General features: G+C 38.7%; 3 protein-coding genes and 1 pseudogene across 5 annotated transcripts in view; 3 read left to right on the top strand and 1 right to left on the bottom strand.

The window, feature by feature from the left end:
* Positions 1-4,005, bottom strand: part of LOC144634439 (N-terminal kinase-like protein) — a 31,661-nt gene extending 27,656 nt beyond the window's left edge. The window contains exons 1-2 of one of the 2 annotated variants that reach the window (XM_078493390.1): positions 3,766-4,005; positions 3,617-3,676 (exon numbers count right to left, since the gene is read on the bottom strand). In XM_078493390.1, coding sequence (XP_078349516.1) covers positions 3,617-3,676; positions 3,766-3,897 — 192 coding nt within the window. In that variant the 5' untranslated portion in view covers positions 3,898-4,005. The remainder of the gene's footprint in view (positions 1-3,616; positions 3,677-3,765) is intronic. The other variant, XM_078493389.1, reaches the window with a different exon arrangement.
* Positions 4,006-4,032: 27 nt separating this feature from the next.
* On the top strand, positions 4,033-12,525 carry LOC144634447 (CCR4-NOT transcription complex subunit 9-like). Its single transcript, XM_078493398.1, has 10 exons — positions 4,033-4,166; positions 5,338-5,468; positions 5,587-5,639; positions 6,394-6,461; positions 9,403-9,490; positions 9,966-10,072; positions 10,152-10,247; positions 10,744-10,842; positions 11,448-11,539; positions 12,168-12,525. Exons 1-10 carry the CDS (start codon positions 4,143-4,145, stop codon positions 12,331-12,333), a joined length of 924 nt encoding a protein of 307 aa, XP_078349524.1. The 5' UTR covers positions 4,033-4,142; the 3' UTR covers positions 12,334-12,525.
* Positions 12,526-13,921: 1,396 nt separating this feature from the next.
* On the top strand, positions 13,922-16,790 carry LOC144635292 (uncharacterized; annotated as a pseudogene).
* Positions 16,791-18,677: 1,887 nt separating this feature from the next.
* LOC144634465 (5-formyl-3-hydroxy-2-methylpyridine 4-carboxylate 5-dehydrogenase-like) lies at positions 18,678-25,938 on the top strand. 2 transcript variants are annotated; one of them, XM_078493419.1, is made up of 8 exons: positions 18,678-18,879; positions 18,992-19,128; positions 19,630-19,735; positions 20,786-20,880; positions 22,007-22,103; positions 22,572-22,670; positions 24,209-24,370; positions 25,436-25,938. In XM_078493419.1, the coding sequence occupies exons 1-8, from the start codon at positions 18,816-18,818 to the stop codon at positions 25,606-25,608; spliced, it is 933 nt and encodes a 310-aa protein (XP_078349545.1). In that variant the 5' UTR covers positions 18,678-18,815; the 3' UTR covers positions 25,609-25,938. The 2 variants fall into 2 exon arrangements, with proteins under 2 accessions (XP_078349545.1, XP_078349544.1); XM_078493418.1 differs by having other exon boundaries at positions 25,433-25,938.
* Positions 25,939-27,291: the final 1,353 nt, after the last annotated feature.

The following is a 27,291-nucleotide window of genomic DNA, read 5'->3' as shown; positions in this document are numbered from 1 at the left end:
CTCCTTGATTTCAGTTCCAATGTTCTTATCTTGCTTGACAATTTTGATGTCTGGGGGTTCTTCCTGGATTCTCAGGTCATTGGTCTCGGCGAAAGAGCCATCTTCTCTGATCTGTAACATACCCAGTTCTTGAAGGGTATTTTTGCTGATGAGGGGTGGAGAATTGATTCTTCATCTGACCACAACAAATCTTGCAACTGCTCCACAGGTCTGGTTCCTTACAGTGGCTGTAAACTCTCCTTTCACAGGTAGCTCACTCTGCAAGGCTCTTAGCTTTACTCTGCTTGGCTGTAGTGTAAGTTCCACACTGGATCGGTTTGTCAGTGCTTTAAATTGGTGCTCATCCAAGACATTTACTTCTGCTCCGCTGTCGGGCTCAGCTCTTACATCAACATCTTCTATCTTCACCGATATGGTTTTGTCTTCACCAGCTGCTTTGATTTTCTTCACTTGCTTCAGGTGCCTTACGGCTTGGCAAAAGAACTCATCATCCGAACTTGTTGAGTCATCAGCATCTTCTTCTTCTTCTTCAGTGGTTCTCTTGACACGGCGCTTGTGCCTTGGATTTTCTTGAGGCTTGTGGTTGCGGTTGGGCCTTTGTTCTCGCCATTTCCTGCTGTAAGGTGGGCCCTCGGACTTACACACAGAACTGAAGTGATTGAACTTTTGACATTTTGAACATTTTTTTCCATAGGCTGGACAGTTCTTGCCTTCCTCGTGTGTGCCTGTTTGTCCGCAGTATCCGCAGGGTTGTTTTCTCCGACCACTTTGTCTGTTCTTGGGTGGACGCCACTTTCCAGACTGTCCTCCAACCTTCTTTACATCTTGAGGAATTTTCATGTCGCTTATTTGAAGTGATGTATCTTCGATTTGGGCAGCTTCGGTTAAAAACTGTGTCAAATCCCATTTCTTGTTGATGGCTTTTTGGATAAGAGTTCGATTCTGTGTTGTCTGGATGAGGTGTTCCAAGATTCGTTCATCGCAGTTAGTTCCGAATTCGCAGTCGTTGGCTTTCTCTCTTAAACGAGCAGCATACGCATTCGTTGCTTCGCCATGTGCCGGTCTCATTTTGAGGAATACATATCTTGCGTGGTGTTTATTTTTCTTCGGCTTGAAGTAGTCATTCAGCTTCTTTCCTAACTTTCCGTAGTCGTCACCGCCATCTGTCGGGTTTGGCAAACTTTTCTCCAGGCGAGCGATTTCTTTACCGCCATAAATGATGAGTGCATCTTTCTTGTCGAGTGGCTCCGTAATCTTAAAATATCTGAATTCCCGTTCGATTTCTTCGAGCCAGTCGTCCCACGCTTGTCCTGTAGCTATCGGATCGTCACCTGGGTTAAATGGTTGAGATTTTAGGGTTCTCGTTGCTGTAATAAATTGCACTGGAGCTGCTGGAGTTGCTTGAGCGGCGGGTGCTTCTTCTGGGTCAGGCATGTTTTGTCGATCGATTGATTCACGCGTTGCAGTATTTTTCTTGCTTGCCTCTCTCGCTGGGCTTCAAACCTCTCTTTTTAGGTTTCTCTTGCTTTCTTCTCTGCTACTGGTGCTTCGTCGAGCGTGTTTTTCCTCGTCGCCAGTGTAATAACCGCGAGTCTTTCTCTTGAATAACGCTTTTAATAACAACTGTCCTGACTACATCTGCACATGGCACTACAAAAGATGTTCATGCGCATGCGCAACCTGATGTTGGATATTACAACAACAGGCCAGCGTGTTGTACCAAGCTATGTTCACTTACATGTGTCACAGCAAGGCCCAACAAATCACAATGGTTTAAAATGATGGACTTTAAAAACCAATTACTCATTACAATTCTTTCACTAGTCAATTACTGTCTAATGAGCAGTTCCAGAAAATATCCATACCCACCCAATGGAAGATCATTTGAAAATTCCAAGGTGGCGGGGGTCTAAAAAAAACACATTTTTAAAGGAAAGTATGGAGTTTACAGTGTAACTGCAATTTCTGGAGAGGTGTGAAGGATATGGATATTTTCTGGAACACTAATTTGACCTAAAAATTGCATTGTTTACTAAAGGTAATCTTGCCTGATATGTTACTCAGTATATCAGCCAATAATCCGCTGACAGTCAACCAACACATCATTCAATAGTCGGCCAACTGCCAGCTGACAGATTTATCTATAGTTTTCCAACTGTCGGCGACACATCAGTCAATAGTCAGCCAACTGTCAGGTGACGTGTCAGTCAATAGTCTGCTGACAGTCGACCAACACTTAGTCGATTATTGGCAGAGTGTCAACCAACTATCGGCCATCTGCCAACTCTCAATAGTTGGTCAAGAGTCAGTCGATAGTCAGAAGTTGGTCAACAGTCGGTCCTATAGTCCACTGACATTGTATAGTTTCATAAAATATCCATACCTCCCCCATGGAAGGGATTTTTTAAAAGCACACCCCACCCCTCTGGAAATTCCTGTTTATTTTCATATATTTCTTTAAAATTTTTGGTCTTTAAAGAAGAAGTTCACTCCAGAATGACCATTTATTTTCTTTATTCCAATAAAACGTTTATACAAAATTTTATTTAAAAGCCTCAACGTGCGCTTTAACTCTACGCCTTCCCAAAATCCCATCTGGGCTGGTGGCGGACGTCAGGCCAGCCTGAAGTTTGGCGGGAAAATTTTAATAGTCGAAACTCCTTGTTTTATGTATTTCTTGGAGCTCTGTTTGAGCAAAATGGAGATGCACAAACAGGCATTTTGACAAACAAACCACTACGAAGAAACAAAGAGTTTCGAGTATTTTAAATATCCCGTCAAACTTCAGGCTGAGCTCTTGACGTCACGCATACATTACCAGCTCCAAGATGGCGGCGTTCAGTGTCGAGTTTTGGGAAAGATTTTGTAGGGTTATAGCGCACGTTGGAGGCTGAATTTTGGTAAATAAATATCTTTGTATAAACTTTTTATTGGCGTCAAGAAAATAAATGGATTCTGGGTGAACTTCTCCTTTAAGACCCCTCACCCCCCAGGAAATTTCCAATCTCTTCTGTGGGGGGGAGTATGGATATTTTCTGGAACTACACATTAGGCCAATAATTGACAGATATAATTTATATTGACTGACTATTGACCAAGTGTTGACCGACTGCTGGACGACTATCTGTTGTCATGTCAATCAACTGTTGACCGATATACCGTAAAATTTTGGTTTTAAGCCCTAAGCTTACTGATATAGCTTTGAAAGGGGTTTTGGGTGGGCTTATAAATGGAGGGACTTATATCCGGGAGGGCATATAAGCAGAATAGAAATAAAAAACATTTCAAAGTGAGCCAGGGCAATGTTGATAGAAATACGTTTCTAAGTTAAAAAGTCACGATAAATCAACATTTATTCCTGTTCATTACTGTCATCTAGAAGAGGGGGGCTTGTACCCGGAGGGGGGGGGGGGGTGGCTATAACCAAAAGATGAAGTTTTTTTGTTTCCAGGAAGGGGGGAGGGGGAGGGGCTTATAACCAGAATTTGACGGTATTGATCAACATATCGGACGAGACTTGTTACCCATAGTATATATAAAACATGATCAAAATTGTCATTAAACATGTGAATATTGATCAAATTTGTAAAATACAGGTACATGTATGTCATAATACCTTTTCCTCAGAAGATGACTTGACATCGTGAACAAACACTGACACAGTTTCTCCAGTGCCCTTAACATAAACAATATAACAGATTATTATTTGTGAATTTCCAGGTATACTTAGTAAGATATTCGAAATTTAAAGCGAGCCTAACTTACTTTCTTTTTTCCCTCATGTAATGTCCATACAGACTTGTCTTCCAGATTCCCTACTTTATCACCGATTTCATAGGGAAAATTCTTTTCAGCACCAGTTCCAATCTTCCCTATTAAGCTCCATAAACCCTGCATTTTATAATGAGCAAATAAGCGAATTGTAGATCAGAAAAAGAAGAAACTTCACCCCATATTTTTCTCTAAAATCAATCGTGTCTTGTCTTCGTGGCTAACTAGTACCCAGTACTCGCAACCGGAAGTTCACCTCTGGACTACACAATCACGGGCTCAGGTATTAGTTTGGGCAGCCATGTTTGCTGTTTTGTGAAAGAAGGTGTGTTTTGAAAAACGCACACAGAATTGTTTAGGAGTCAAGAAATATGATGCATCAGCTTGGACAACAGGCTAGTATACGTTTGAATGCCTTCTAACGCAGAAAGGCATTTGTAATTTAAACTTTCTAAGCTGTAAATTGAAGTAGGTCTAGTGTGGTAAGATAAAGCACTCAACAGCCATATTTCTTTTGTTGGATATGACAAAGCTTCTTTATATTTACTTCACTTGTCTTCATGTATAAGTTTGTTTTTTGTGTGTCTTAAGCTGTTTTGGTTTTTTAACTTGCTGTAGTTTGCAGCAAGACTTTAAACATTTGCGAACAAGCGAAGCTGCATTCTGTTGAACATTAATATTTTTTGATCATGTGAAATGTGTCGACACTTTAAATTCGATCAATTAGTAATTACTGATTAGGGCAGTAAATTCTCCTTTCTGAATGACTATTTGTTGGCCAGTATACAGAGGAGTAGGGATATAAGGTGCAGTGGTGAGAGTGCTCGCGTAGAACTCCCACCAGTGTGAACCTGGTTCCAATTCTGGACCTAGCATCATACGTAGGGATGTTGAATGGTAAATTTGAGACTTGGCGAGATGGCAAGACTAATATCTTTTCCGCAAGCCTGATACTTAAGCACGTTTACACTACAGAGAAAATTTGGTACAGACCCGTCAAAAAATTGGTCTGGACCCAACTACTTTTGTAGAAAAACAGTCCCCTGCTACAACTTGACTGTTTCTCTACAAACGTGATTGGGTCCAGACAGATTTTGTAACGCTCTGTACCCAATTTTTTCTGATGTGAAAAACAGCCTTTCTGTAACCCTTGCAAAGGAAGTCCAGACTCTGAAAAGGCAGGCCAGAAAAAATTGAGACCGCAAGACCCCTGAAATATTGTCTAAAATTCTGTGAGATGCGCATTATTTTTATGAATGACCACTAGCCACCCCTATACAGTGTATGTGGGTTAAGTTTTTTGTTGGTTCTCATCCTTGTTCTGAGGGGTTTTCTCTAGTTTCTCCTTTCCACAGAAACCAACACTCCAAATTCCAATTTGATCTTGTACAGTTGTGTATGTACACTTTATAACAGATTCGTAAGTCTTGAAGCTGCTTGCCAATTTATGTCATAAATGATTGCATGTCAGGCAGTGAGTTGAAAACTTAAGCTCATGTACAACTGCTCTTTCACACTGTAAATGGACGGGAAAAAAAAAAAACGTTTTATTTTTACATCCCACAGAGAGGATTTCCTCCCCATACCCACCCTACCCAGTCATCAAACTTGTCTGAAATGGAAAGAGAGAAAATCTACACCTGGGTGCTTGAGCTATCCAGCCCTGACACAAGAGAACATGCTCTCCTGGAACTCAGGTATGTGAAGCTGCCTGCCTATCACTCTTACTGTCGTTACATTATTGTTGTTGTTATATTATTTTGTTTAGTGCAAATTATTTTAAACCAGGTTGATTTTATCTTCCTTTTGTTATAGCAAAAAAAGGGAAGTTGTTCCTGACTTGGCACCCATGCTGTGGCATTCATTTGGTAAGCTTAAATAATTGTTTGGACCTTCTTGGTAGATGATTGTTTTTAATGTGTAAAATTAAACATGTACTGTAACTACATGTTAAATAAATAAATAAATTGTCTATATTTTACGAGAGTAGCACGTAATAGTCTTGCGACTAACAAACCTGTGGCCCTCGGATCCCGATTGAATTGGAATTTAGAAGTGTTGATTTTTATGGAGGAAGGAAAACCGAAGAACCAGTAGAAAAACCCTTGGAGCAAGGACAAGAACCAACAACAAACTCAACCCACATATGAAGTCGGGTCTGGGAATTGAACCTGGGCCACATTGGTGGGAGGCGAGCGCTCTCACTACCATGCCATCCCTGCTCCCCCTAAACAACAATAATATTATAGATGAGCTTGGGGAATAGTGCCTGGAAAGGATGGTGGAGCAACAAGGAATCTGAGCCAAGTGCGTAGGGGCACCGTCACACTGAAAAACAGTGGAAACAAGGATACTTACAACATACTTACCCTGAAAAAGAGAGAGGGGTGGACCAGTAAATTGATAGAGTCTAGTAACGAAACACATGCAGAATGAATTGACATCCGAAGCCAAGCTGTTAACACACACAGGGCCCCTGCACACAACCCCACTACCAGTGTGCACACCAACCCTGAGGGAGACTGCTGACAAGCATTGTTTTGCATTTAATTTATCCTAAATTCCATTCATCCACGTTAAACAGGTTCTCTCTTAAATTATTGTGGTGTTTTTGTTTCGCAGGAACCATTGCAGCATTGCTACAAGAAATAGTTAATATCTATCCAGTAATAAACCCTCCCAATCTTACGGTAAGTTGTTTATGTTGTCAAAAAAATATACATTATTTTACAGCTGTAGAATGATCAGAGTAAGGTTGGTATGTATGTTGCAGTTAATTTTTGATCTCAGTTAATTTTTTAGTTTAACTAGTTGATTTTTTTCTAACTAGTTAGTTTTTTTTTTCTAACTAGTTTTTTTTTATTCCAGGTTAATAAGTAGAAAAAGTAGAACACCTCCCCTCCCTTGATATCTCATACCCTCCCCCCCCATCCTTACTAACCCTTCCCTACTATCTGCTATTATCCCCCTCCCCTAAGTACTATCATTTATTTTATTTTTATTTTTTTACTAACCTGCACTGGATTTGAACTCTCAACCTCTGGATTTGCTGTCCAACCCCTTATCCACTTTGCCACGTAGGAAACGTTGGGTGAACCACTAATATATGATACCCTTACCCTAACCCCATTATTTAACTAGTTAAAAAAAATCAACTAGTTAGAAAAAACTAACTAGTTAAAATAAATAATTAACTGAGATCAAAAATTAACTGCAACATGTACATGTATGTTTAAGAGGAGTCTTGGTACATTGCATGGCAGTCTTTACGTTTATATGATCAATTTAGATTTTGAAAAAAAAAAATGTTGTAAGGATAAAACTTGTGTGACAAAGTAATTACCGGTACTTGTTTTCTTCATAACATAACCTCATGTTTCGTCTGTATGAAATGTATTCCATCTGAAGAGAACATTATACAATTTTGTTTCATAAGAAACCTTTTTTTACATTAATTATATAGCCGTCAGTAAATCCTATATTGTCAGCGCAGCTATTTTTCCTTAATTTCTGGGAACTGTCCAATTTGGGATTAAATTTGGATAGTTTCAATTAGGACTTTCAGGTAAAATTCACAATCTGTCCAATTTAAGAAAAATTGGACAGTTTCGTCTCAGCCAATCAAATCGAATGACAGATATTAGCCAATAGCGTCGCGCACAAATTCTAAAAATAGATTTGGTTTATGAGACCCCCCGCGTGACTCAGACAAACATTGCAGTCGGCCATAAGCGAATGTATGCGAGAGAGCGTCAATACGTGAAGAAAACATGTGAAAAGTTAGGTAAATCGGAGTGTATGCTTTCTCAAAGGGTCAAGAATGGTTAGTACAAAGCACTGCTGTCATGATGAGTGCAAAACTGACTCAAAGTATCCTGAACATTGGCCAAAATCGCTCTTAGAGCTGGAGGAATCGGGGAAGAAAGTCTTCATTCCATTCGGCTTACGGTACGAATTGCGAAACGGTTCCTTTGCGAAACGGTACTGAGGTAAAAATATTGCAAAAGATATTGAATGGGGCAAATAAACATTGATTGCAAAACAGGTATAAGTCTTGATAAGTCGACCCAGGTTTGCCCGAAGGATAAATGTGATGCCTGCTTTTGAATCGAAACTTGTCGCGTCGCGAAAGAATTTATTTTTGGCCGCCCGGCGCGCCAGGTTGTAAATAAAAGCTAATAAAGGTCGCGATGGTCACGTTTGTCATGCTTTCTTCAAACGAATGGATTAAAAGTCTGTTTTTTAACATGGCGAACGTTTATTAAGATCGAATAAAAGCTTCACAGAAGGTTCATGAATTTGTGGCATTTATTTGCGGGGAATGTGTTATCTTTCGGGTGACAAACGCTGACAACTGTGATTATGCAAATGACTGCTATACCGTTCAGCTACATTTTTGCCGATAAAATTATTTCAAGCCGATCAAAATAGCTATTTTCGGTCAATTCTAATGTGACGCTAGGTTCGTGATTAGTGTTTAGTAATACGATTTTTACGGTTCGATAGTAGTCCAGCCTTTATACATTCCGTAACACGTTTCACAATTAAGGTCGTGACGAAGGGTTGTCGTTTTCCGCTTAATTTTAGCCCTCTGCACTTCAGCCATCATTTTAACTGATCCACAGTTAGTTCTCTGCTTTACTTTCAAATTTCGAGGCAGGAACGCCATCATCTTGCGTAAGAACGGCCAAAGACCGAAGCGAGTGCTCGCCAGCGACATAATTTCTTCATTCGCTCTTGTAGTTTGTCTGAGTCAAGTGGGGGGTCTCAATTTTGGTGACGTCATTTGTGCGCGACGCTATTAGCACAAAGCATAGCGTCAGCCCTGTAAACTTGTCCTGTTTTAGTCGACAATGGCGGAATTTTATATGGCAAGTTTGCTACGTTTTTCTATTTCTTTTGAGCTTTTCAGCAATAGTAACAGCAAAGAGAAATTTTCTAGGTTGTCAGAAGAGGAGCTAGCTATTCTAAGAAGCAAAAACCAAGAGCAAAAAAACCTCCAATAGTACAAAACTTGGGTGAACCTAAGTGCAGCGAAGCGAAGCAAGAAATCTGTCAGATATTCATCGCCATGAGCTAGATGCAATTCTTTGTCGTTTTTTGCTGAAATTCGAAAAGAAAAGACGGCGATGAAGTACGAACGATATAGTGGAAAGGAGTATGTCAGATTAAAAGTTGTAAAGCTCTTCGGACACTTTGTTTACGACTTTAATTGATTGATGCAGTGTTTTTACTCACTTTGTAGCAAGCTTCGCAAACTCAGGTGAATAAAATTGCACTGTTTTGTTTAAGTTTTATTCGTGAAGACAATACTTTGAGTGAGTTGCATGGGCTGTGTTATTCCTACTATTGTTGAATGTTTTTCCCGTTCTGGACATATAAAAAAGTTCATTGTTTACGCTGGATTGACTGACTACAAGCTATATAATTAATATAACGATAGTTTAATTTTGAAATAAATTCAAAAAATTCCTCTGACAGAAATTACTCGGCCTACGGCCTCGTCCAATTTTGGCTGCGCTGGAATTTTTTCATCAAATTATTTCCAAATGGGACAGCATGTAGTCCAATTACGTATACAAATCAACTAAGAGTACTGTCAGTAAATGAAATGCTCTGCTTTATTTTCAGGCTCACCAATCAAATCGTGTGTGCAATGCACTGGCTCTTCTGCAGTGTGTTGCTTCTCATCCTGAGACTAGATCAGCATTTCTACAAGGTAACAGTTTAAAATAACCTCTGCCCTCAGTCTAGGATTTGTGACAGCAAAAGTTACTTTTACCCTTTACCTTCCTGTTAGTACTAAGTATGTAATACTTTAAAATGTACCTAGGTTCCCGAGGGGCTTTTATTACTGACTTTTGCAGTTTAATTGTTGTTAAGATAGAACAAATTTCATAAAGCATAAAAATAAACATTTGACTAAATGACTTATGAAATAACAAACATGTAGTTTTGACGGGAAAAAGACTAGGAGACTACTTCTGAGCATCTAATAAAAAACAGCAATAAAAGAGATACCCTGAAACCTGCCTCCAAACATTACAATCCTTTTTATTTCAATAATATTGTAAGTACCTATTCCACTACATACATGTACTTTATAAACAAACACACACCCAACAATGTCCAATCTCCAATGGTAAGCCTTGATGAAGTTTGTCTCTATAATTTGTTTCAATTTGTTCTTTTAGCACACATTCCTCTGTTCCTCTATCCATTTCTTCACACCACGAGTAAAACAAGGCCATTTGAATATCTGAGACTAACAAGTCTGGGAGTTGTAGGAGCTCTAGTCAAGGTAAGTTTACAAAAATTACCATTGATTATTCTTCAGATCAATTGATGTCTATGCTAACAGATTTATTTTTCTTATCCAGACTGATGAAGCAGAAGTTATTAATTTCCTCCTCACAACAGAGATTATTCCTCTATGCTTAAGGATTATGGAATCTGGTAGTGAACTCTCAAAAACAGTAAGTCATTTTTAGATGTAATCTTACTGATATAACTATTGTTAAGAAATTAATTAATAAATGATAATAAAAAATTGTTACACATGCATGTTTTCTGTATGAAATATTCAAGTGCACCTAGATACGACATACCGGTAATTATGTGAAACTTAATTAAAACTTGATCTTTTAAGATAAAAGTTATTACTTGTAAACTAATTATTTTTTAAAATTAATGAAAGCCAAGAAAATTAAAAAGGTTATTTAGTCGTGATTTAAAAATTTCTACAGGCTACACATGTACAACTGCAAACGTTTTACAATGAAGAGTGTTCCACAATCTTTAGGGAGAAAATGCCCCCTCCCCCCCCCCCCCCCCCCCCCCCCAAAAAAATGAATTTTGAGTTGATTTCTTTTGTACTTCTTATTGTACACATTAATTTCCCGCTCCTAGGCATATTTTGTAATAAAGTGACTTTCCCAGCTTCAAGTCATTTGTACTTGTCTCTGTTTGCAGGTAGCCACATTTATCTTGCAAAAAATTCTCCTGGACGAGACAGGTCTATCTTACATCTGCCAAACATATGAGAGGTTTTCCCATGTGGCTATGATCTTGGTAAGTGCAATAGTTTGGTGATCACTGAGTGTAGCAGTCCTATGTAGTAACACAATTTCGTCCCCAGGGCTCACTTTTCTTTTGGTCTACGCCAAGAATGCACACTCTGTCCAAGTTGACTTGTCCATGTTTTTGGTGCTGATCAAAACAAAAGAGGCTTCTGGGATGAAATTGTAACAAACACAAGTGCCTTACGATCTGAATACAAGTACAACTTTATCAAGAGGTTTTCTATCATCTGGGTTGCTGTATCATTACCATAGACATACAAGATATTATTTATATTACTTTTTTTTAAAAAAAGTGTATTATTTCCTTGTCATAGTCAGTACCTATTGACCATTCAGGGTGTGTATAATTATTGCCTCACCGTTGTGTGTAGCAGAACAGGCATGCATGCATACATACTAAAATAAAATTATTTCACCTATGACTTTGCATAGTCTGGTTGGCAAGGAATGCAAATTTCCAGGGGACATCATTGCATTAAGATCATTAACACTCTAGTTACCTTGTTTCCAAGATTCTTAATTGTTTGATCAATTAATACATGCAGGTGAGGTACGATTACTAATTATTAGTTGATTATTTCATTTGGGTTTTAGGGGAAAATGGTGTTAGCTTTAGCCAAGGACCAGTCAGCGAGGCTGCTGAAACATGTTGTGCGGTGTTATCTTAGGCTCTCAGACAATCCTAGGTAAAAAAGATTAGTTTTTGGCACTTGCCTATTAACTTGTGAATAGAAATGTCATATGGACAAACTTCCTCTGGATGTGACATTAGCTAATCACAGAATACCTAGAATTGCTATTTAAGGTTACATTACCAAGACAGAAAGAGGCACTTAATCACAACACAACAGCCCTAGGACTTTAAGCCAATCATTGTGTAACTGCTCCTTTCTACATTAAATATTGGTGTCTGTAGAATTAATTTACTGTTCGCAATTAACCTTTTCTTTTAAAAACAAGGGAATTCATCTCCATGGCGGTTGTTTGGATATCAGTAATCTTGTCATATTTATCTTAGTTTTTTTTTTTTTTCGATTTCTATTTCTCCAATTAAGTTTCAACTGGGAAGAGCTGTTTTGTCACATTTTCCAAACACCTCAAAGTTCATCAAAATACTGTGCTGTGCTTGGTTTTTTAACTGTCTTCCTTGGTGTCTGAAAATGTGTCGAAATTCTCTTGTGTTGATATACTGTACTACCCACCTTCTTTGGTCAGAGAAATGTAGAATGGTTTCTTCTACATGTACACAAACACGTTTATGTTGTGAGTAAAAGCTACATGTAGGTTCCTCACCGTTCTCTTGTTTCCTGTCAGGGCCCGTGAAGCTCTCCGACAATGCCTTCCAGACCAGCTGAAGGATGGCACGTTTTCAAACTGTTTAAAGGATGATGCTTCCACCAAACGATGGCTCAGCCAGTTAATGAAGAATTTACAAGATCCAACCTTAGCTGACCCAAGAGGAATACCTTTACCACCTTGAGAAATCAGTGTAGAAATCATTGTAATCATACCTGTATTATAGAATGCACACTTTCTTGGAAATGGAAGTTTACACGTATTGTGCATAGTGTTTTTAATGTCAATATAAGTGAAGTCTAGTTTGTACAGAAGTTATTTTGAATGATAAAAACTGCTTGTTATTAAATAAAAAAGTAAAGTTATTTACTTATGATGTGCTGGGGGTAAATTGTTTTCCTAGATTCAGCTACATGTCAGCGTATTTTCAGTAAAGGGTAGGGAAGCATAGATGGGGCAGTCTACATTCTGCAAATGTCGGACACCGTTAGAGTACTCTCTAGCTCCTACCAATGTGGACCGGGTTGGAATCTGGGCCATGTGACGGGTGTCATGTTATGTAGCCTTCATGTGGGTTGAGTTTGTTGTTGGTTTTCGTCCTTGCTCTGTGCGTTTTTCTTGGTTGTCCGTTTACCTCCCTCCTCAAAAATCAACACTTCCAAATCCCAATTCGATCGGGAATGCACGACCACAAACCGAAAATACGAACAACTTTCGAAAACATACTGAGCATTGCATTGTTTTCACACAATCCAAACGGAAAGTACTGACTGTTGCCAGAACGGTATCGAGTTTAGCGTGGGTTCACTCATGTTGTCATTTTAATATTTTAGAAACTGAAAATAAGGAAGTCGAAGTGGCATACGTGTAATGGTAAAGCAATGCCGCTTCCTTATAACCACGGAGACGAACTTACGAGACGTGCTGAATCTTATGTAGGCTAGGATAAGGAAACAAAGCCCGATCAAGCAACATCACAGGGAGTGTATGAAATGAAAATGGAATACCGTATTTCCTTGACTAAGCCCCCAGATCGGAGCGCTTATTTCAAATTTCACGTTTGCCCTTGCCAATCTTTAACTCAGTGAACCAGCTTTATATTTATACAATTTAATTTTTTAATTATGTTTTTGGCAAAAAGCCTGGAGCAATTTCGACCCTCTCTCACTTTATACTTTCAATCCGACTGCTAGAGGTAGGGGTTTGTTATCTTTTGTTAAAATTTATCGAGGATTTTCTCCCCAAAGCTAAGGGTATGGCGTTCGCCTGTATATTAACCTGAGATCATGCCCTCCCTCCCTACTTACCACTTTGCAAGGGAAAAAAACGCCTGATCGCAGGTTACCTGTATATGACCTGTTTTGGTCTGAGACAGGGCACACTTTAATTCTCGATAAGATTAACCTGCGTAGCAAGCGTAAAAGGGGAAGGGGTTAGAAGGAGGACTGAGGGAATTCGAGGAGTGAAAACAGAGTGGGGGTGGCGATATAAAGATCACAGAAAAATATACCTTATGCTTATTGTTATTTATTTTCGCGGGAACTTAATTTCGCGAAAATGGAACGGGAATATTTCGCGAGACTTAATTTTCGCGATTTGGTCAAAAATACCTAATTAGCATAAAAATACAATAGAAAGCGCTTAAAATTAATTTTCGCGGGTCTTTAATTTCGCGATTTTTTGAAAACCGCGAAAATCGCATCACGCGCATCACGCAGTTTTCCCGATCCAGACTCTTGAATGTCGACGTCGAGAAAGACTTGGGCAGAGTGCTAAGTCGCATGGAATCATGGGATGAAACGTCTTGTGATGAATAAACACAGAAAGTTATCATGGCGTCTTCAAGAAAAAGAAATCTTCGGAAATTTTGTCTATTTTAGTTTATGAAAATGACTTCATTGAAGGGCTTCCTTCCACCAGCTGGGAGTGCTTTATGGAGGAAAGACCGTGGTCGTTTAACTTCAGAAAGTGATAACGGTTCGTCGCCTGCAATCAAACATGTCGTCATTAGGGAAGTTTGGCAAAGAAGCTTTCCTTCTCCCCATGCACTCTACAAAATCGATGTAATGACCAAGTCTAACCACTGGTTTGTGTTTCGAAGGTACCGTGAATTTAATGAACTCCACAAAAAACTTGTGAGCCTCTATGGCATTCCCAAAGACATGCTACCGCCGAAGAAATTCATGTCGAATATGGCGCTGTGTGTATTGGAGAAGCGAAAAGCTGCCTTAGAACATTATCTACAACGACTAGTTAACAGCAGCACGTATGTGTCAAGTTCTCCTGAAATTGTTGAGTTTTTAGAAGTTCAACGGCATGATGTTATGTCGGTAACAAAAGCGCTGGCAAAGGAATTGGCTCAAAATGGCGAAGACGTGCTAGCGAAGGGTGAAAGTTTCACTTTAGTTCCCACTCAGCTATACTGTATTACCCGTCAGTTGCAGTTACCAGAGCCAACCAATGGGGTGGATGATGTTGATGCTGCAGATTTGGGAAGTCTTTATGATTTTATATATCAGCTGAAATCACTTTGTGTAAGTAGCATTGTCACCAAGGCTACAACTTCACAGGAGCTATCTAGCCACCTAGAGTTTGATATTTCGTTGTTTAAGGCACTGAACTGTCTGATCATTGATGGCTGTCCCTCTGACTTTAATCAACAACCTGTCAAAAGTTCAAGCTCAGATCACAAATCTGACAGCAAGATACTGCTTGACGACATTGAAAGAACTACTTGTTGACTGCGCAGCAGAGAAACGTTTGGCGCCCAGGATCAAGGGCCCTGTGGAGTCATGGAGGGGTCTCACCACAGCTAGGTTGATGCAAAATCGAGTGGTTGTTCAGCCCTGGTGTCAGCTTACAAATCTTAACGTAACACACAACAAACTAGCAGTGTTTGACACCTCCCTTAAACTTTTGCCCGTCTTGCAAAACCTGGACATGAGCTATAATGAGTTTGTTCATTTGGATCTGCAGCAGTTATGCTGCCCAAGTCTTAAATGCTTAAATTTGTCACACAACAACATTCACTTCATTACGGGAATGCCTGGAGAGTTGGCACACTTGAAATCCCTCATTCTTAGTCACAACAATCTCGAGACTGTCAGTGGCTTGGACTGTCTCACAGGACTCATTGAATTGGACCTCAGCCATAATCAAATCCGCGTGGTCCATGAAATTTCTAAGTTGTGTTTGAGTTCCCATTTAAAGTACCTTTCAGTTTCTGGAAATCCTTTTGCGAGGGTAAAGCCGTACAGGATTGTTGTTCTGTCTTACTTCAAAGGTAAAGAGATAATCCTTGACAAGAAGCCTATAACGCCAAAAGAAAGAAATAAACTGAGGTCTTACCCTACCAAATTACGTGCTAGCAGCAGCCCTGATTATACACTTGGTGACAGTAACATGAGTGAAGATTTGCTTCCTAGTCGTTCTCACAGCTTCAACTTGTTTGGTCCCCCAGAAAGTGATGACGACTCTGGTATAGAAGGTGCATCAAGCATTCAAAGCTACAGCATGGTTATTGACCCAGATGAAGGTGAGATTGCCGACAAGGAGCTTCCTTTCAACTGGTCATACTACAGTGGGGAGGATGAGATGTTAAGTGGTAACATCCGACGCCTTTCATTTGATGCCAATGAACAGGACCAAATGGAAGTGGGTGCTATAAGTGATTTCTGCATTGACGGAGGAGCAGGCAAGACAGTTGACGAAAGTACCAGAGAATGTCCACAGGCTGATCTTGAATCCACAGAAACTGTTGTTGATGATGAGTCTACTCTGATGGGAACAAAGGAAGCAGAAGAACAGTATGTTCCTTTTTATTCTCATGATCCAAATATCTCTGCAGAGTTTAGTGGATACAAAGAGTGGCTTTTGGCAAACTCTCCAAGCATCAATGAATCCACAGAAACTGCTGCTGAGGATGAGTCTGCTTGGATGGTAACAGAGGCAACAACAGAACAGTGTGCTCCTGAAAAAAAAAAAAACAGCGTTCTTCTGATGATCCAAGTATCTCTGCAGAGCTTTCTGGATACAAAGAGCAGCTTTTGACAAACTCTCCAAGGCCTCCTAGTGAGGGTAGCATAATGCATTTGTCACAGCATGATACCAACAAGTCTAAATCAGTTGAGGATGAAACAGAAGTGAAAACTGATGCCTGTGAACATACAGGCCCAAGTAGTCTTAATAATGAACAAAAATATTTATTGGTGCCGAATAAATCAGTAGGCTACAGTGAGCAGATTGATTGTGAATCCATTGATTCTCCTGAGCAATTTTTCATTGAAGGAGTACAGGCTCCTCCAATTGATGGTGATAACAGTGGTAGTGATGATTAAACACAGGACAAATTCCTTGTCCGAGGAATAGTTTATGATAACTTTTGATTTTCTTTACAGAAGAATATATTCATTAAGTATACACAATTCTCAATTTATTCAACAACTGTCTCCCAGTTATATTATTTATTGGGTTAATTTTATAGCCAAAAATGTTCAAAATAAATATTTAATGTAATTACTTTCTAAAGTGATGGAACAATGTCAACAGTTTTGCATGTGAAGCTTTCTTTAGCACCAATCCCTTTCATTGTCTGTATAGCTCCCATTTTTTTTAGACCAAAGTTCAGCTGAAGTATAAACACATTCATCTCCACACATCGGTGTGCAATTTACAGTCATGTACAGTTTGCGACCAATGTTCCTTATGTTACTAAAAAGCTTCACTTCACAATTGTAGAATTCTTTAAACTCTGAAATATAGACTGAGTGGTTTTCAATTAAATGATGAAAGATTATGGAATTGCTTTAGTTTTGCATAACTATGCTCTACAATGGCTTTAAAAAACTTTCACTAGCTAATTAAAGCAGTTTTCAACCGTGTGTCATAAAACTAAAACCAAAGTAATAACTCTGCCCAATCACAAAGGATGCCATTAACAATGCAGTGATCCAATACATGTAGCCAGCAAAAAGCATGGGGATTAATGTGCACAAGAAAATAACGATAATTGCTTTTGGTTTTACTTTTGATTGGCTGAAAAAGTGGCATGTGTGTTTTTTACCAATCACTAAGCATACGTAATGCAAAACCAAAGCAAACATGAATTAATTTCAACACTCAATCAAAAAGCGCTTTAACTAGTCAGATGCAAAACCAAGACCAATCATGAACTGATCACCCACATTTTCCAGCACTTGGTTCAAGTTAACTGCATTTGCTTTAAGTACAACATGTTGTTTACATCCACAGTGTTGGGTTCTTGTTATTGCTTTGGTTTGGTTTGTGTTTTACAACACTTGACTGATAACTGCTCTAAACAGGCCATCACTTACATTGTAAAATTTATTATAATTGGGCATCAGTCTTCAAAAATAGTAGTAATTTATTAAACATATTTTAGGAGAAACTATGTAATTATTTAAAGTATAATAAATTATTTAAATTGTTATATCATATGTTAATTATTATCTTACTTGGATAGCACATATTATTTTGTCAATTGACATGTGCTAATCATTTGTCTCAAATGACACTGAAATCTGCCTATAATTAAAACAGGGTGGAATTTGAACCTGTTCAAATGTTTGTGCTAGTTGACTTAAGTTTTTGCTTGTTATTTTTGTCAGCTCTCGTGTAGCCTCATATCTAGCCTCATGAGAGTGAAAACTAACCATAAGAATTATTTAGGAATCCACACAGCTTATAATAAATTATTAGGCTTGCTTGATTACAATAGTTAATAATAATTAAGAAAACATTTCATAGGAAAAATTATAGCTTAAGATAATAAAAGGATTTAATGCAGGTGTATAGTTGCTACAGATGCATTAAAAGGAGGGAGAGAGATCATTTTTAATTTTATACATCTAAGTTTTTTTTTGTGGTTGATCTGTTCATTGATACCAGTAGCCTGTGTACATCTGTCCCCCTCCCCTGATTTTTCTGTACACAGGCAATTCATTCACAGTTATCAAGGGAGATTGACAGTTCTAGACTAGTGAGGAGGGGAATGAGGCAGCGGTCTGATCATACTGCTCCCCATACCTTTTACTCCTGCTTCCCGCCAAGAACCCATGATCCTGCCCCTTCCTTCTTGGTGGTCCCATTTCTATTGTGACATATTATTTTTTTGTGACGTTGCAAAATGTTTTGCAAATTTTTCCCATTTCTCTTCACCTTGGGAATAACACTTCCCACCCATTTTTATCCTGTTGTTCAGAGTTACTGCCCCTATCTCACCACAGAATAAACACAGTAAGCTTGGTTCCTTGCCCCCAGGTGCGGGATGAAGCCAGTAAACACAGTAAAGTGATGTCTATTTGGAGCCATTTTCTATTCCTTGTTGCACTTGATGTCAGGAGTTACAGGCTCCTGGAAAACGTTTAGCCCTTGCTGCTTCTAATCTTAGTGTTTGGGACCAGAAAGGCATAAGGTCAGATCAGGGTACTGAATATTTTTTTTTAAGATGTAGACCTGTGAAATGTGAGGTGGCATATTTAGTGTGGTAGACCTGTGCACTGTCCTTCCCAACATCAAAAAGAGGCTACAACATGGCGTCCAGATATTAGTAAACAGGGTACAGAAAATGGCAGCTCTAACTAAACTTGTCAGGGCCGCCTTAACGAACTCCGAGTCTCAAGAACTTAGCCATTGGTAAGGGTGGCAATGTTTCGTGATGCACAAGAAGTGGCGGTATTGGGAGCCGGTTTAATGGGCACATGCATTGCAGGTAAAGCGACCGTAGAACATAATCAACGTTTTCCAGCGTTTTCATGTGTTATCGATCGGATCCATGTGAATTCTTATCCTGACTATCCTGAGCTGTGGCTATCTTGTTTTAGGCGAGTTAGCTTACCATGGACATCGTGTGAAGGTGTATGACCGAAGTAACCAAGCACTTGAAAGAGCAAGAAATGTACTGGAAGAACACAAAGAACAGCTCAGACGAGAAGAACGGATGATTACTGGGAACTTTGTGGTAAGTTAAGGGAGGCATGAGAAGGTTTATTAAGCCCCATTGTGTTTGATACAACAAATGAACGTCAGTAAAACTAAATTTTTTAACCACACTAATTAACAAAACAAGATCCTGGAACCTTTAGGGGCGCCTTTTAAAACTTCGAATTCCAAAAGTGTCCCCATCACTTCAACATGGGAGGTCCAAATAAAGAGAGTTCCAGAGTTCCAAAATTATAAGAGAGGGGTCTCGGAACAAAAACCTGATCCAACAAGTTAATAGAAAACTTAAATAATTTACTTGCTGTCCGGAGATCATTGGGAATTTGAGCTGTTAAAATTCCTTACTGATACCTTGCCGGAAAAAAAAAAAAAATTAAAATATCTCAAACCCTGAGTCTCCCCTTACAGAAGATTTGGGAGGGAGGGGGAGTGGGGAGACAGTTGAGGTCATTAGGGTCTTTCCATAAAATAACCTAACTACTTTTTAACACACACAGACCTTTGGTTACTCCCTTCTCAGGGTACTGTCACATTTACTGAAGACCTTGAAAATTGTGTCCGAAATGCAAGATTCGTCTTCGAAGCAGTTTTTGAAGACCTAAATGTGAAACAGAATCTTTTTGAAAGTAGGTAGACTACCTTATTCTCACTTAATTTCGCGGTACTAATTCCGTTTCCGTTTTAAAATGCGAATTTATACTCGCGAATAGGCACGCGAGTTTAATCGCGAAATTTAATATCGTACTGATAATTTAAAAAATAAGAAACTCAATGTGTTTTATATGATTATTCTAAAGTCTGAGCTTCATGTTTAGTGTTTTTTGTTTAATTTTGTCCATTAGTTTCTCCACTCTTTCGTCGCCTTTGTTTCTCTCCGCGTCCTCTCTCGCTTCGTCGTGGGCCTGGGATTGACTGTTGTACCTTATGTTTTGTTCTGTGTATATTGTTTTGTTTACTGTTTTTACTGTTTTGGGGTCACTTCTGGGTCCTCGAGTCGCTGCTGTCGCATGTGAGATAGGTAATAATTTAAACTTTTTCTGTTAAATACCGTGCATGACGTGATGATAAAAAAATTGATCCATAGTTGATTTTTTTTTTATTTCAGAAATACAAAAAGGTGGGGGGGGGGGCGGGGGCATGTAAGGTCACCATTTTTAATTGATTCACATTCTTTTGTGCAGATTTAATCCAATCAGAAGTCAACTGGAAGCTGTTCTTGGCTTCTGATTGGATAATGACTGCACAAGGAGGAGAGCAGGGAGGCAGTGTGGCCAAGTGGTTTAGGGTGCTGGTGTTGTAATCTGGAGGTCCCGGGTTCAATCCATCCACTCTGCCACTAGCTGAATTTTTGTTCTCGGCCATCCTGAGTTCAAATCTTCGGTCAAGCTTTGTATATAGCCAACTGGTCTGTCTCCTGCCAGTTGGAATTTAAACTATGTTATGTTCATTTAAAATATTTGTTTCCTCTGTTCCAGTGGCATACCTGTAAATTAGTAACTACCGGTACCATATCTCTTCAAAACATGAAACTAACTGCATGACCACTATAAACAACATTTTTACATTTTTACCAAAGAATGTGAATTATTAAAAAGTGGCCCCACTTTTGGGCTCTGTGCTGTACATTTTTCAACAATTCTCTAACATATGTACTGCCCTGTGCATTTTACTTAAAGGTGTATCAAGAATTTGTGGACAAGATACTATTATCTCCAGTAATACAATTCAACTCGATGTCAGTGATATTGCATCAAAGGCAGCTTATCCAGAGGTACAAATGTAAGAGTCGTGACTTACTTTGCCCATCCTGGATTAATTGCCCCCTCTTTGAATAAGCATCTCCTTTACAAAGCCGTCCTTTGCCTTAAAAAGTAGTTGAAAAGAATTGAAAAAGGTGTGTCATTCTTCTAGGTTTTATGCCAAGGTATCAAAAAAATGCCAGAAACTTTTGTGTTTGTGAACAATAACTCCCACTTGTATTTGACAGTCAGTTGTGTGTCGACACAGACAAGTTACCGACAGGTCCCTGACAGTCTGACTGTTGGCTCTCTGTAGGCCATCCATTGTCTGCAAGACAACGAGGCCATCCATTGTCTGCAAGACAACGATGGCCATCTGTCAGACGACTACTGGGCAACTGTTGATGGATGTTGTAGCTGTTCTTTACTTTCATCCAGACTAAGTAAGAGTGGCAACAGCTCACACATTGCCAGAAAGCACCATGCTCGCTAATCATAAAATTACAGTCATAGTGGAGAAATAAGTCATAGTGAAGAAATTAAAGCAAATTCATGTAACCAATGCCAAGAACAGGCAAAATGCATGTGACCAAATTGTTTGATTGGTTTTGTTTTTTTTTTTTGCATCCAGTTGGTTAAAGATGATTTCCAGTCCATACTGCGCAGACACAGGGTTTGAATGTTTTCATTTTTGTTTTGAATTCGTTGAACGTACACTTCGGTGATAGCGTACTGAGTTTTTAGTTCGCCTACGGATCGTTTCGTTCAAGAATACATGGCCGCCGTGATACCGTCGCTTCTTTTACTCATTATTGTTTTTCGGATATCTGGCATTAATAATGAAGAAAAGGTAAGTTTTGTTCCGGAATTTTTATTTTTGCTAGTAACATTCTTCTTTTGTGGACTCACAAACATTCGGCGGGATTGCGCAGTACGGACTGGAAATCATCTTTAAATAGGTAGCAAGAGTTTTTTTAAGCCAGTTGCAAACTGCACTGAAACAAAACCAAAGCAGTTTGGATTTCATTCAACATTAAATCAGAAACTGTTCTAGCTCTATTGTTAATTATTGTTTATTGCAATGGGAACCACTAGTTCCATTAAAAATTACTATACAGCTACAACTTAATTCTTGTTGTTTTAATGTTCTTTGAATAGCATTGTATTGGTATCCGATTCCTTTATCCTGTATATGGAATCCCTGAAGTTGAGATCACATTAGCCAGGCAAACTAGTCAGGATTCTATACAAAAAGGTCAGTCATCTATTTTAGGTTTTGCCTTTCTGACTGCATTAGTTTAAGACATTGAACATATTATATTTTTGCAGACAGTCAAATTGAGCTGATCATATATTACCTGAATACTGAATTTGTAAATTTATGAATCAGTGAATTTGTGTTCTGAATTGTGTACATTAATAGACTTTAGATAAAACATGTCTCCTAATCTGGGTGAGCTCATATATACTTATTCCAGCTCTATAGCTTTTCTTTCTCTTTATGTCTATGGTATTCAAATATTACTCTGCTCTCCCATACCAAGAGAGCAGTTACTTTTTCTCTTGAAGTTCAAAACATTTGCGATTAAACTATGGATATGATGCTATATATCCCGGTGAAGGGGTACTCACCGAAAATTTATAACTTTTATTGTGTACATACATGTGTACATAATTATTGAGGTTGACCTCTACTAAACATAAGCTTGTGTCTCGTTTCTAGTGCGACAAATCTTAGAAGGAATGGGTAAAACACTCTTCTTTCGCTCTGGAAACACACCTCTTGTTCTGAGTCATGCACAAGTTGAAGCCAGAAAGAGAGGTAGGGATAGGCTTGCTGGGAATAAAATATAATTCACGGAGCTAGAATCTTACAATCTGCCGTTAGTATCAGACTGAAAGAACTGCTAACAGTAAAGAGTGTTATTTGTCTTGCTTGACATGTCACTCTAGCACATGAAAATTGACAGTTTTTTCACTAAACTTAATTCAATAGTCAAAAAAAATGACCTAGTATGTACAATGATTTACTAAATTTAATTTTTCAGTTGTACAGTCAACACCATTATTTTTTTTAATATATTTTCTCTTCACCTCCCCCTCCCCTTTCAACTCCCTGAGAATACCGAAACAACTCACCTTGGTCCAGAAAAACGAGTGATGAAAAATATTAGGTGAAGTAATGGTGTGTGCATACCATCCACATTGATAATTATGTATACAAATACTGGAAAACCTGCAAGTCATTCTATGCAAATTCTCACATCTCTATTGCATGCAAATGAAATAAATTATTTTTTTTCTCAAGCATCTGAGCGGTCCGGAATCCTTAATCCTTGAACCTGATTGGCTTATTGCACTTGCTCCAGCGGTCCGGATTTTCCCATCCGGATCCCACGTACGGACCGCTCACGGCGCGAAATCATTTTGTAGGTAATTGTAGCTTCGGTCTAACGAGTTAAATTTGTTTTAAATACGAGTGTGAATAGCTTGTAAAACTGCTTTTCAGTCAAAGAGTATTTTGGAGTCAGAGAAATAAGATTAACACCCTGCGAGCAAAGTTTCTTTCAAGACTTTCAAAACATTTTAATATCGGGAATTGTTCGGAAAGCCAAAATCGATTTCATGTGTTAAGTTTTGTGGCATATTTGTGCCATTTTTATGACTTCATTTGCTTTTCTTGATTCTCTGTACAGTGTAAATTAAATATGCCGAACCTTTTTTGAGTACGATTCATTTTAAGCAAAGGTATTTTCTTCGGAATTAGATGGCAAACAGAAATCTTCACTCTTGCTTGTCGATCGAGTCGGACTCAACTTTGAAATTAAATCCGCGTGTACACAAAGATTTTGCGACACATTTTTTATCGGTTTCTTTTCCAAACAAATTAAAGTAGGAAAAAAATAAAAACATTATATGCCGGCCTAGATCGGTCCGTATTGGGAAAATCTGTACCCTCGGTCTTAAACACGGCCCGAGGCCGCAGATCTTGGGCCGTACTCAAGACCGAGGGTACAGTTTTTCCCAATGCGGACCTCCCGGCATAACATATAACATATATATATATATATTGGGTGAAGTCTTTGAGTACTGGACATTCATTGGACTTCATTTGAAAAGTGGAAGTTTGAAGTGAAGCATGGAAACGAATTGTTTACACTGATCATTACTGGGACTCTTTCAGGGTAAATTCCAACAAGAGACATGACCCAAAAATTACCAACAGCGCAATCATAGAATGAGATGGTGACAAACGACATTCTTTCCACAACTTTCTTTCCATTTACGAAAATATGCATATGGGTGTAATTACCAGCTTTGATCTTAGTTTCTTAGTTTATTTGCATTTTCTAATCCCAGCTCACAGAGACAGGCTAAGAACTCTGTTACAGGATGGTCATGCACCTCATAGCCAGCTGCCAAGCCTCGGCTATGGAGGGGTTGGTTCATACCTTGGCCATCAGCATGGTAGTGCAGGACATGTACCAACAGAGCAACATCCAGAATCTGCAGCAGCTGAAGGTATGGCTCAATGTGAATTGCGGTCACATCGTTCCAAGGTTACTTCTTCCAGACAATCTTCCACTTTCGGTCAGATCGTTCCAAAAAAAGTCCTTCGTTCCAACTAAAGTTCTTCCAACTATAGTGCTCGTGGAAAATTCGATCCCGCCCTTTTTCACTTCCAACAACCCTGTGAAGATAGTCGCTTTGGCTCCCTCTTCTCCCACATCAGATTTTTTCTGGCTCGCGGTAGCGCGGCTCTTTTTTTCGCACTTCGCGTGGCTTAAAATGAGAAAGAATAAATCAAATTGGTTGCCTTGAGCCTTAGAAAAAGTATTTGAATCCTGTTATGGTTAAAATAAACGTAAAACTAACTTAACAAAATCGACCGTAAACTATATAGCGTTTTCACACACTGCGCGTGGTTTTATATGCGACTGCTTTTGTTGCGTGTAATACCCTTTATTAATTAATCTTATTTCTTTATTAGATGTTTTATTTTGGAACGATCGAAGTAACTTTTAGTTGGAACGAAGTGACTTTTTTTTTGGAACGATCTGACCGAAAGTTGGAACGATGTGACTTGGAACGAAGTAACCTTGGAACGATGTGACCGGATACCCTCAATGTTCTGATTCGTCTTACTGATTTTTTTATGCATTCTCTCAATGTGAGTTCTGAGAATTTTGAAGTATACTTGTATCAAGACAATAACTGCCCAGTAATTTTGACTTTTCTAGCTGAAGTCTTCAAATGTCAAACGATAGAAGTTAACTGTCGAAAATGTAGTGCAAATGTGTAGTCGAAGCCAGAGAAATCTTTTATGTTATACGAAAAATCTGTTGTGGTACTTGATATCGTTTCGTTTAAATGGACCACAGTGTTCATGCGAACTAGGATGGTTTGTGTTTCAGTCATTTTAATGGTAATTAACGAAACATTTTGGTAAAAGGGTGTGGTTAGTGGATTCATAATACACGTGCCATATCTGTCATAAAATAGATTACATTCATGATACATGTACATACCAGTTTACTTCAGTGTAAAGTTTAATTCAACTGTCCTTTTTTCCTCTTGTGTCAGCAGGTCCTCAGAATGAGTGCGTGGTGTGCATGGACAGTGCTAGAGACAGTCTGTTGGTCCCATGCCATCATTTGTGCGTTTGTTCAGCATGTGCTGACACTCTAAAAGCTGATCAAGGCATTTGCCCAGTATGCCGGCAGACTTTTACCGGGGTTATTCGTGTCTTTCAGCCATAAACGAGGGATCAGTGGACAAATCTCACGCACTATTTAAATATATGGATCTCTGTCATCAAGTTCAGTGCAACTTTAACAATGTAACCATTGGAATTGAACAGAAAAACAAAGTAAAATTAAATGGGATCGCATGGACTTTGGTTTGAACTCAGAAGTGCCATGCAGTAGATCGGTACGTTGACACCACAGGCATACCATCCTCTGTTTGTGTGGTCACAGCTTGCCAAGACATTTTTTTAATGCCTTCACTAACTGTATGCTGGTTTAAATCGACTTTTTAAAGTTTTTATTTGAAATAAAAATGAAGTAAAATATTTTCACACTGTTTAAGTTTGTTTTTATGTGGTTTTCTGGAAGACTAAAAGCGTGCGAGAGCAGTTAATAAAAATGTATGAGTTCAAGTTTTTGACTCGCTTCTAGCATATGATGATTTACACAAGACATGCAACTTCTAGACCGAAGAATCTGGTACCCACCGCTGGAATTTCTTAAATAACAAAAAAAGAAATCCTGAATTCTCTTTAGACCGAGTCTGTCGTTGGAAAAACAGTCGAACTACAGTCTGGCCTCATTTGAGCCTGATTAATTCACGGACTGACCTTTTAAAACTTAGCTGAAATGGCAAATTAGTTCGTAAATTTGGTTATTTACTATGATCTGTACGGAGACCGGGAAGGTAACATGAAGTGGAAAACGAGTCAGTTTACATCTCGCTACTGTAACAGATCTACACTTTTCTATAAGAACGTCTTTTACAGCAGTGGTTGAATCAAAACTGAATGTTCTTAGCATGATATGGCTTTTCAGAAAACTGATGAGAATGTGACCATTTGAATGTGGGTTATTTGATACGATGGAGAACAAAATAAAAATGCTTCACCTCTTAATCTCAGCTTGGGAAAGACAGACTGCGTACCCAGTGGAAAGACAGTCAGACTGAGAAAATGGAGAACAAAGCGTACAGACTGGGTACACTCTTTCACATACTTAACGAACCTTTTTTTAATAAGAACGTTGAAACCGAAATTTATAAGAACATGAATTTTGATTTTAAGAACATCCTTTTGCGTTGTTAAAACAACGCAAACAAAATCGCCGTTATAAAATTAACGCGAATTTTCGAAAAGTTCTATTTACATGCATTTAATCTAGAGCGATTTTTCCGTGGGTGTACGTTCACATACATTTGATTTATAACGCGAATTTGGTGCTTTATGCGTGATGATTTCCATAGCTTCCTTTGCTTTTGACAAGACAAAACAAAAACGACCAGCAACAGAAATACCTGAAAATGGGAAGACAGGAATGCGATGTCTATAAAGTAAAAGAATTGAGCGGTTTCTCCATTTACCCTTGGAGATAACAAACGTTACGAAACTAAAAACATTTTTTAAAATCAATATTGAATGACGATGTGTCGACTGACTCTGAAGACCTCTGATGGAGAGGAAGATTACTGATGAAACTTTCCCGAACTTTGCTGGAAATATAAATGCCTTAAAATAACGATGTTGTAAAATAGTGTGATTCAAATTAACCCCCAAATATATATACAATGACGTAAATAAAGGTGCATAAAAATAACGCGAATTTTTGAAATTCGCATTAATAACATGCATATGCGCATCGTTAATTTCCTAAAACAGGTAAATAGTTCGTAGTGAATAACTGCGGACAAGTAAA

This window comes from Oculina patagonica, chromosome 13, assembly GCF_052425735.1.
Source record: "Oculina patagonica isolate OP01 chromosome 13, crgOcupat, whole genome shotgun sequence".
Classification (NCBI taxonomy): domain Eukaryota; kingdom Metazoa; phylum Cnidaria; class Anthozoa; order Scleractinia; family Oculinidae; genus Oculina; species Oculina patagonica.
This window is presented reverse-complemented; position numbering and strand designations above follow the sequence as displayed.

Coding starts and splice junctions, on each gene's coding strand:
- LOC144634447 (XM_078493398.1), top strand. CDS start 4,143: ATGATGCATCAGCTTGGACAACAG. Junction 5,640..6,393: donor CATGCTGTGGCATTCATTTG/GTAAGCTTAAAT, acceptor TTTGTTTCGCAG/GAACCATTGCAGCATTGCTA. Junction 9,491..9,965: donor TAGATCAGCATTTCTACAAG/GTAACAGTTTAA, acceptor TTGTTCTTTTAG/CACACATTCCTCTGTTCCTC.
- LOC144634465 (XM_078493418.1), top strand. CDS start 18,816: ATGTTTCGTGATGCACAAGAAGTGGCGGTATTGGGAGCCGGTTTAATG. Junction 18,880..18,991: donor AATGGGCACATGCATTGCAG/GTAAAGCGACCG, acceptor ATCTTGTTTTAG/GCGAGTTAGCTTACCATGGA. Junction 19,129..19,629: donor TGATTACTGGGAACTTTGTG/GTAAGTTAAGGG, acceptor CTCCCTTCTCAG/GGTACTGTCACATTTACTGA.